At 40.5% G+C, this 10,258-nt stretch overlaps 2 protein-coding genes across 2 annotated transcripts; both read left to right on the top strand.

The window, feature by feature from the left end:
• Positions 1 to 538: 538 nt before the first annotated feature.
• On the top strand, positions 539 to 10,258 carry LOC124999522 (cytochrome P450 2K1-like). The gene is made up of 14 exons (XM_047574457.1): positions 539 to 806; positions 892 to 1,054; positions 1,162 to 1,311; positions 1,395 to 1,555; positions 1,645 to 1,824; positions 7,236 to 7,406; positions 7,492 to 7,654; positions 7,762 to 7,911; positions 8,038 to 8,198; positions 8,284 to 8,463; positions 8,771 to 8,912; positions 9,001 to 9,185; positions 9,347 to 9,488; positions 9,566 to 10,258. Exons 1-14 carry the CDS (start codon positions 609 to 611, stop codon positions 9,751 to 9,753), a joined length of 2,334 nt encoding a protein of 777 aa, XP_047430413.1. The 5' UTR covers positions 539 to 608; the 3' UTR covers positions 9,754 to 10,258.
• LOC124999520 (cytochrome P450 2K4-like) lies at positions 2,794 to 3,726 on the top strand. Its single transcript, XM_047574455.1, has 2 exons — positions 2,794 to 2,959; positions 3,037 to 3,726. Exons 1-2 carry the CDS (start codon positions 2,842 to 2,844, stop codon positions 3,222 to 3,224), a joined length of 306 nt encoding a protein of 101 aa, XP_047430411.1. The 5' UTR covers positions 2,794 to 2,841; the 3' UTR covers positions 3,225 to 3,726.

The following is a 10,258-nucleotide window of genomic DNA, read 5'->3' as shown; positions in this document are numbered from 1 at the left end:
AGGTGAACCTTTTGATAGAACCCAACCATTGAACCCAGACACTGAAACATTGTGTTTACATTTGTGTCTCATACTATTCCATAGTAACGTGAGTAGTTTTACACCAACACTGGGACTTAGCTTAAAACTTTATTTGTTGTAAATAGTAAACACACATAATTTATGAATACACAAAGATTGTTCATAGTGACAAAATCGCCAGAGGTCTATGTCAGTCATATCAGAGCTGTCAAAAAATGTCTTAAAGCACCATGATGGCAAACTATTACTGGTTCAACATATGTACAGTGAATAAAAGATACATGTTTTAGTTGTGTGTAACTGGTTAAGATTCGATGTACTTTGCCCCAGTGAGATCGGTTTATCCCACGGGAGCAGGTGTGGCACACAATCAGCCACACTGACGATGTTGTATAATGCCCTGTCTTAATCATCTTTTTTTTCTTTAAATATGTTGCTTCAAATTGTTACACTTTCTATAAATGATTAGCCGGTCTCAGTAAGTAAATATATAACCTCCACCCCTTGGACCGTCATATGCACTGCCAAGCAGCAGAAAGATCACACTTGACACACAGGACACATTGAGCGCCGCTCATTTTCAAGTCATGGCGGTGTTTGATATTTTCCTCCAGTCCTCCACTACTGTCTCCATATTGGGAGCTCTGGTGGTTCTTCTTCTCACCTATCTTATCTTCTTCAACACCCAGGAGCACAGGAAGGAACCTCCAGGACCGACACCACTTCCCATTCTTGGTAACCTGCTGCAGCTGGACCTCAAGAGACCCTACCAAACCTTCCTGGAGGTAAACGCAGAGTCAAGAATTAGCTTCTGTACGTAGACGCCATCATATACCAGATCAATAACTTTTTTGTTGTCGTTGTTTTCAGCTTTCCAAGAAATATGGATCAGTCTTTACTATCTACATGGGAACCCAAAAAGTGGTGGTGTTGGCCGGATACAACACGGTGAAGGAGGCACTTGTCAACCATGATGAAGAGTTTGGGGAAAGATCCCCACTGCTGAATTTGGATAGATTAACTCAGGGACATGGTATGGAGCTGGAAACAAGAAGCTTCTCTGTTACTTTTTGACCTTTTAGCAAATGTTGATTCAATTTTGATTGGTTAGGTATGTAACACGATGGTTCTTCTCGTCAGGGGTTTTATGGTCCAATGGAAACACATGGAAAGAACTGAGACGCTTCACATTGACTAACCTAAGAGACTATGGAATGGGCAAGAAGGCGTGTGAGGACAAAATCACTGAGGAATGTCACCAGCTCATGAAAGTGATAGAGAAATTCAAAGGTGAGTGTCTTCATTCAAAAATAAATAAAACATGGGCAACATTTTAACCATCTGATGTTTCTTTTTGTTTTTTCTGACCACAGGCAAACCTTTTGATACAACCCAACCAGTGAACTATGCTGTCTCTAATATTATCTCCTCCATGGTTTATGGAAGCAGATTTGAGTATAATGATCCTGAGTTCACATCTATGGTAGACAGAGTAAACAAAGGCATTCAACTTGCAGGCTCTCCCTCAATGCGGGTATAACTGAGTCCATGAGTCCATGTATATTGTATTACATGAAGATATCAATTCACAAACTAATCTTGTCATTATTTATTTATTTGCAGTTGTACAGCCTGTTCCCATGGCTTGGCAAACTGATTGCTAACAAGAAGGAACAGGAGCAGTTGTTTCTTGCCAATAAGACACAGAACTTACAATTGTTCAGTCGTTTGAAAGAAACCCTCAACCCACAGATGTGCAGAGGCTTCGTGGATGCCTTCTTGGTCCGCAAACAACATCTGGAGGTTAGAAAATTCTATGATATATAAACATATAGAAACAGCTTACTATTAAATTATATTCAGGTTAAATATTGCAGCCTATTTTTATACCTATGTTTGACTGACATCTACACTTGAAGAAATCTTATCTTACTGCAGCACAATTGATGATTAACAGAGGTAATTGTCAGAGCTAAAAGTTCTATTTATATGTCAAGGGCTTGAGGCAAAACCCAAGGCTGAAAAATTAAATGAAGACAGACACAGCCCACCAAAAGCAGCAGTTCTTCAAATTACAAATTATTACAGCTTGTCACTCTTTTTTGTGCAGGAATCTCAAGGCACCGACAGTATTTTCAACGAAAGAAACCTTATGATGACTGTTTTCAATTTGTTCAATGCTGGCACCGAAACAACTGCAACCACGCTCAGATGGGCACTCTTACTTATGGCAAAATATCCAAAAATACAAGGTAAAGAGACATAAATATGCATTGTTTAAATGCACATATACATATAAATAATCATATACAAAATATATTTTTAAGAGTATTTGTTTTTGCTCTTTTCCAGAAAAGGTCCACGAAGAACTGAGCAGGGTTATAGGAGATCGTCAGGCACGGGTTGAGGACAGAAAGAACCTGCCCTTCACTGACGCCGTCATCCATGAGACACAAAGATTTTGTAGCATCGCCGCCATGTCACTGCCCCACAGAACCAGCAAGGACGTTACCTTCCAGGGTTACTTCATCAAGAAGGTCTGAGAGAATGAAATAACTAAGACCTATGAGCTTAATTCCTTAAAATGTGAAACAATATATATATATATATACAAACCTACAGGGCAAGCTTGTCAGTTTTGTCAGTTTTGATGTTGTCAACAGGGCACCACAGTGTTCCCTCTTCTGATGTCAGTCCTGTACTGTTCCTTAAAATGTGAAACAATATATATATATATATATATACAAACCTACAGGGCAAGCTTGTCAGTTTTGTCAGTTTTGATGTTGTCAACAGGGCACCACAGTGTTCCCTCTTCTGATGTCAGTCCTGTACGATGAGAGTCAGTGGGAGAAGCCAGGGACCTTCCATCCCGCCCACTTCCTGGACAAAGACGGAAAGTTTATAAAGCGAGACGCCTTCATGCCATTTTCTGCAGGTTTGTGAGCCTCAGTATCACTTGCTGTCAAGCGTCGGCCAACCCTCAGTTAGTATTTACGTTGTCGTCTCTCACAGGTCGCCGAATTTGTCTCGGAGAGAGTCTGGCCAAGATGGAGCTCTTCCTTTTCTTCACCACCCTCCTGCAGCGCTTCCGTTTTACTCCTCCACCTGGAGTTTCTGAGGACGACCTGGATCTGACTCCACGTGTCGGCTTAACTGTCGCCCCTTCATCTCATAAACTGTGTGCCATTCTCCGTATTTAAAAACTCAAAAAAAAAAGTAACACATCAAAATTATCTTCGACAGATGACACAGATAACAAAAACTGAAGGGATCTTTTTGCATATTTCTACCCTTTGGAGAGTGACACTATGGATTAAATATTGTTGCAAAATGATGATGGAATATTTATGTGTAATGTATTTGTTCAAAACCAAAAAAACACAGAAAGACATGTGTTCATCATCATTGTTGTAGAACAACCCCACAGCAGGATACTGCCACCACCATGCTTCCCAGTGTTGCATTTCTAGTCATGGGCAGTGTTTGATTTCTACCAAATAAAGATTCTAGTCCCAGCACAAAAAGATTTAATATGAGCTTTGCCACTCTCTTTAACTGGTGAAGAACCAATGCAGCTCTTTCAGGTTAATCATGGGTGTCTTGGTGACTATTCTTGGTAGATTTATTCCTTCCAATTCTACTTTTCAATAATCTCCTGTCTAAAATTCTTAGGTGGTCATTAAAGTGACTGAGAAATTCAAAGGTCAGTGTCTTTATTATAAAAACACATGACAAGCAACACTTTTTAACCTTTAACCAAGAACACATCCAAATATTTGGATTGTACTTGGTCAGATGAAAACATTGGTGATGGTGTTTGGTCCGAGTAACTCGTGTGAACCCCTACAACTGACTTGGGCCCCTTCGCATTTTATGTGATTTTAACGTTTCAAGATGGACAGTGATTTGGATCATCAAATTGGTACCGTAGTTAAGTCCAGCAGTTTTCACCTAAGCAGCTAGTAAGGTGACGTATTTCCTTGCACTTGCACTCCTTACCTTGAGCCAGTAATCCATGCCTTCATTACATCTCGGCTGGATTACTGTTACGCACTTTATTTTGGGGTCAGCCAGTCCTCCCTTGCACACCTCCAGTTAGTCCAGAATGCGGCATCTCGTCTCTTAACTGGAACACGTAAGAGAGAGCACATAAACCCCATTCTGGCCTCGCTTCACTGGCTGCCTGTGCACTTGAGTCTGCCCTTGCTTGCTGCTTTTAGTGCTTTCTATTATTGTTATTTTCTATTGTTTTATTGCTTTTAATTGTGTTATGTTTTATGCTCTAATTTTATCCATGTAAAGCACTTTGTCTTGGCTGTAGCTGTTGTTTAAAGTGCTATATAAATAAAGTTGAGTTGAGTTGAATTGAGAGATGTGTACTTTGAATCCGAACTCAATCAATGGCTGAGGATGTTTTATAAGGCCACAAGAACGCAAGTGCAGACAAGAAAGCATGCTGATGATGATGTTTCTTTCTGTGCCATATGGACATTTAGATAACCAAATTTACCTTTTAAACGGTGATGTGATAACAAAATACTGCTGATTCCTCCACTACAGTCTGCAATGTCCATTCAATCAAATATTACAATTGTACACACTGTAGAATCCATAAAACTCCCCACTAATGAATCACCAAGGCACGTTTACATATCATCACAAAAGGGTCTTGTTAAGAGATCATGATCGGGAACGTGGACTGCCGGAACAAATGGCTCCTCAGGATCAGGAACGTGGAAGGATCGGGAACTAGGGGCGCTGCGGGGGGCCGGGTCTGCTTTCGTGGTGACCACGAGGGCCATGCCTCCCAGTCGGGGTGCTCCTGGCCAGGCGAGTCTCCTCAGACAGGTGCTGGAACTCAGGCATGAGCCAGGACTTGCTCCCATGCATACGTTCTTTGTAATATGCAAGTACTCGCCTCATATGCTCTGCCTCATCGAAAAAAAGAAAAAAAAGTCTGCTTGGTCACGTCGTTCTATCAAGTGGGAAGGGTGTTGAGGTGAGGACCCAGATGCAGGACTAATGAGGTAGGCAGAAATCCAGATCTACACAGAAACCCCCTGGGCCCCCTCAATCCTGAGTGAGATGGCTTGGAAAGAACAGGATCTTTCACTCCACTAGTTCCTACCAGCACCACAAGCATCCCTTCATCTTTCCATCCTTCCACATCTTCTCTGTTGTTTATTCCCCCCAATATTCACTGAGGTGTAACACTGCCCTCCCTGATACACGAGGTCACTCCACTCAATAAAGACCAACAAACTAGCTCCCAGGGAGGATCGGTGATGGTCACATACACACGTTGAAACCATAAATATCAATACTTTTTATCAGCTATACAACTTGTTCCCATGGATTGGCAAACCCATTGTTAAAAAGAAGGAACAGGAGTAGTTGTTTCTTGCCAATAAGACACAGAATAAGTTTGACCCCTGCCTTGGTTTTCTCTTTCTGAGACAATCCCAGCAGTCTGTTGGAATGATGAAATGGAAAGCTTTGTGTTATCTGCAAGCACTATAAAAACTGAAGTCTTGTCCCAACACATACACTGCTGACACTTCCTTTATGGTGTTACGCAATGTTTTTAGGTAGGTGAGATTATTCTGGTGGAAAGGCGGAAATAATAGAGCTCAGGTGGTGCATGTGAGGTGTGTGGCCTACATATGATATAAAATAATTGTGTAATGTGTAGTCGAACAATAACTTTGTGGCTTTAGTGTATAATATCACTCCTCCTCCTCCTTCACCTTTAACTTTGCACACACTGAACTCACTCACGTGAGTAAATACGTATTGTTTATTTGCAGTTGTGCAACCTGTTCCCATGGATTGGCAAACCCATTGTTAAAAAGTAGGAACAGGAGCAGTTGTTTCTTGCCAATAAGACACAGAATGAGTTTGACCCCTGACTTGGTTTTCTCTTTCTGAGACAATCCCAGCACTCTGTTGGAATGATGAAATGGAAAGCTTTGTATCATCTGCAAGTACTATAACAACTGAAGTCTTGTCCCAACATGTAAACTGCAGACACTAACTTTGTGTTGTTATTTAAATTCATTTAATAGTTTTAAAAGTTAGGACAACGTTGAACTTTTTTCGTGGAGGACATTATTCTGGTGGAAAGGTGGAAATAATAGAGCTCAGATGGTGCATGTGTATTACTGTGAGTTGTGTGGTCTCCAAATAATATAAAATAATTGTGTAATGTTCAGTCGAATGATCATTTTGTGGTTTTAGTGTATAATATCACATCACTCCTCCTCCTCCTCTTTCACCTTCAACTTTGCACATACTGAACTCACATGGGCCCTTCAATCTGGCTTTCTTTCTTCTCTAATATTATCTCCTCCATGATTTGAGTCCAAGTTCAAACAATCAGACAAAGCAGACAAAGCCAAAGCCTGATATAGATATATACATACACAAATTGGAGGTGTGTGGTCTCCATTTGAAATATTAAAAAAAAAAAAAAAAAAAAAAAAAAGACTGTTAACTTTGTGGGTTTTAGAGCATAATATCACACCACTCCTCCTCCTTCAACTTTGCACATACTGAACCCACGTGGGCCGTTCAGTCTGACCTTGTTTCTTTCTCTGGCCATAGGTGAACCTTTTGATAGAACCCAACCATTGAACCCAGACACTGAAACATTGTGTTTACATTTGTGTCTCATACTATTCCATAGTAACGTGAGTACTTTTACACCAACACTGGGACTTAGCTTAAAACTTCATTTATTGTAAATAGTAAACACACATAATTTATGAATACACAGAGATTGTTCATTCATATCTGAGCTGTCAGGAAATGGCTTAAAGCACCATGATGAGAAACTATTACTGATTCAACATATGTACAGTGAATAAAAGATACATGTTTTTCTTGTGTGTAACTGGTTAAGATTCGATGTGCTTTGCCCCAGTGAGATCGGTTTATCCCACGGGAGCAGGCGTGGCACACAATCAGCCACGCTGATGATGTTGTATAATGCCCTCTCTTAATCACTTAATCATCTTTTTTTTTTCTTTAAATATGTTGCTTCACATTGTTACACTTTCTGATTAGCCGGCCTCAGTAAGTAAATATATAACCTCCACCCCTTGGTACCGTCATATGCACTGCCAAGCAGCAGAAAGATCACACTTGGCACACAGGACACATTGAGCGCCGCTCATTTTCAAGTCATGGCGTTGTTTGATATTTTCCTCCAGTCCTCCACTACTGTCTCCATATTGGGAGCTCTGGTGGTTCTTCTTCTCACCTATCTTATCTTCTTCAACACCCAGGAGCACAGGAAGGAACCTCCAGGACCGACACCACTTCCCATTCTTGGTAACCTGCTGCAGCTGGACATCAAGAGACCCTACCAAACCTTCCTGGAGGTAAAGGCAGAGTCAAGAATTAGCTTCTGTACGTAGACGCCATCATATACCAGATCAATCACTTTTTTGTTGTCGTTGTTTTCAGCTTTCCAAGAAATATGGATCAGTCTTTACTGTCTACATGGGAACCCAAAAAGTGGTGGTGCTGGCCGGATACAAGACGGTGAAGGAGGCACTTGTCAACTATGATGAAGAGTTTGGGGAAAGATCCCCACTGCGGATTCTGGATGAATTAACTCAGGGACATGGTATGGAGCTGGAATCAAGAAGCTTCTCTGTTACTTTTTGACTTTTTAGCAAATGTTGATTCAATTTTGATTGGTTAGGTATGTAATATGATGGTTCTTCTCGTCAGGGGTTTTATGGTCCAATGGAAACACATGGAAAGAACTGAGACGCTTCACATTGACTAACCTAAGAGACTATGGAATGGGCAAGAAGACGTGTGAGGACAAAATCACTGAGGAATGTCACCAGCTCATGAAAGTGATAGAGAAATTCAAAGGTGAGTGTCTTCATTCAAAAAAAAACAAAAAACAAAACAAAAAAAAAAAAAAACAAATATAAAAAAAAAAAACATGGGCAACATTTTAACCATCTGATGTTTCTTTTTGTTTTTTTCTGACCACAGGAGAACCTTTTGATACAACCCAACCAGTGAACTATGCTGTCTCTAATATTATCTCCTCCATGGTTTATGGAAGCAGATTTGAGTATAATGATCCTGAGTTCACATCTATGGTAGACAGAGCAAACAAAAGCATTCAACTTGCAGGCTCTCCCTCAATGCAGGTATAACTGAGTCCATGAGTCCATGTATATTGTATTAAATGAAGATATCAATTCACAAACTAATCTTGTCATTTTTTATTTGTAGTTGTACAACCTGTTCCCATGGCTTGGCAAACTGATTGCTAACAAGAAGGAACAGGAGCAGTTGTTTCTTGCCAATAAGACACAGAACTTACAATTGTTCAGTCGTTTGAAAGAAACCCTCAACCCACAGATGTGCAGAGGCTTCGTGGATGCCTTCCTGGTCCGCAAACAACATCTGGAGGTTGGAAAACTCTATGATATATAAACATATAGAAACAGCTTACTATTAAATTATATTCAGGTTAAATATTGCAGCCTATTTTTATACCTATGTTTGACTGACATCTACACTTGCAGAAATCTTATCTTACTGCAGCACAATTGATGATTAACAGAGGTAATTGTCAGAGCTAAAAGTTCTATTTATATGTCAAGGGCTTGAGGCAAAACCCAAGGCTGAAAAATTAAATGAAGATAGACACAGCCCACCAAAAGCAACAGTTCTTCAAATTACAAATTATTACAGCTTGTTACTCTTTTTTGTGCAGGAATCTCAAGGCACCGACAGTATTTTCAACGAAAGAAACCTTATGATGACTGTTTTCAATTTGTTCAATGCTGGCACCGAAACAACTGCAACCACGCTCAGATGGGCACTCTTACTTATGGCAAAATATCCAAAAATACAAGGTAAAGAGACATAAATATGCATTGTTTAAATGCATAGACATATAAAAAAAATATATTCCTAAGAGTATTTGTTTTTGCTCTTCTCCAGAAAAGGTCCACGAAGAACTGAGCAGGGTTATAGGAGATCGTCAGGCACGGGTTGAGGACAGAAAGAACCTGCCCTTCACTGACGCCGTCATCCATGAGACACAAAGATTTGGCAACATCGTCCCCGCGTCACTGCCCCACAGAACCAGCAAGGACGTTACCTTCCAGGGTTACTTCATTAAGAAGGTCTGAGAGAATAAAATAACTAAGATCTATGAGCTAATGGCAACAGGAACATGAAAGAATCTGATCATGATGTAATCATTAATTTTAATTCCTTAAAATGTGAAACAACATATAGATACAAACCTACAGGTCAAGCTTTTCAGTTTTGATGTCGTCATCAGGGCACCACAGTGTTCCCTCTTCTGACGTCAGTCCTGTACGATGAGAGTCAGTGGGAGAAGCCACGCGCCTTCCATCCCGCCCACTTCCTGGACAAAGACGGAAAGTTTGTCAAGCGAGACGCCTTCATGCCATTTTCTGCAGGTTTGTGAGCCTCAGTATCACTTGCTGTCAAGGGTCGGCCAACCCTCGGTTAGTATTTACCTTGTCGTCTCTCACAGGTCGCCGAATTTGTCTCGGAGAGAGTCTGGCCAAGATGGAGCTCTTCCTTTTCTTCACCACCCTCCTGCAGCGCTTCCGTTTTACTCCTCCACCTGGAGTTTCTGAGGACGACCTGGATCTGACTCCACGTGTCGGCTTCACTCTTGGCCCTTCATCTCATAAACTGTGTGCCATTCCCTGTATTTAAAAACTCAAAAAAAAGTAACACATCAAAATTATCTTCAACAGATGACACAGATAACAAAAACTGAAGGGATCTTTTTGCATATTTCTACCCTTTGGAGAGTGACACTATGGATTAAATATTGTTGCAAAATGATGATGGAATATTTATGTGTAATGTATTTGTTCAAAAACAAAAAAACACAGAAAGACATGTGTTCATCATCATTGTTGTAGAACAACCCCACAGCAGGATACTGCCACCACCATGCTTCCCAGTGTTGCATTTCTAGCCATGAACAGTGTTTGATTTCTACCAAATAAAGATTCTAGTCCCAGCACCAAAAGATTAAATATGAGCTTTGCCACTCTCTTTAACTGGTGAAGAACCAATGCAGCTCTTTCAGGTTAATCATAGGTGTCTTGGTGACTATTCTTGGTAGATTTATTCCTTCCATGCCAATTCTACTTTTCAATAATCTCCTGTCTAAAATTCTTAGGTGGTCATTAAAGTGACTGAGAAATTCAAA

The sequence above is a fragment of the Mugil cephalus genome, chromosome 21 (assembly GCF_022458985.1).
Source record: "Mugil cephalus isolate CIBA_MC_2020 chromosome 21, CIBA_Mcephalus_1.1, whole genome shotgun sequence".
In the NCBI taxonomy this organism is placed as follows: domain Eukaryota; kingdom Metazoa; phylum Chordata; class Actinopteri; order Mugiliformes; family Mugilidae; genus Mugil; species Mugil cephalus.
Note: the sequence above shows the minus strand (reverse complement) of the source record. Positions and strands in the feature narration are given on the sequence as shown.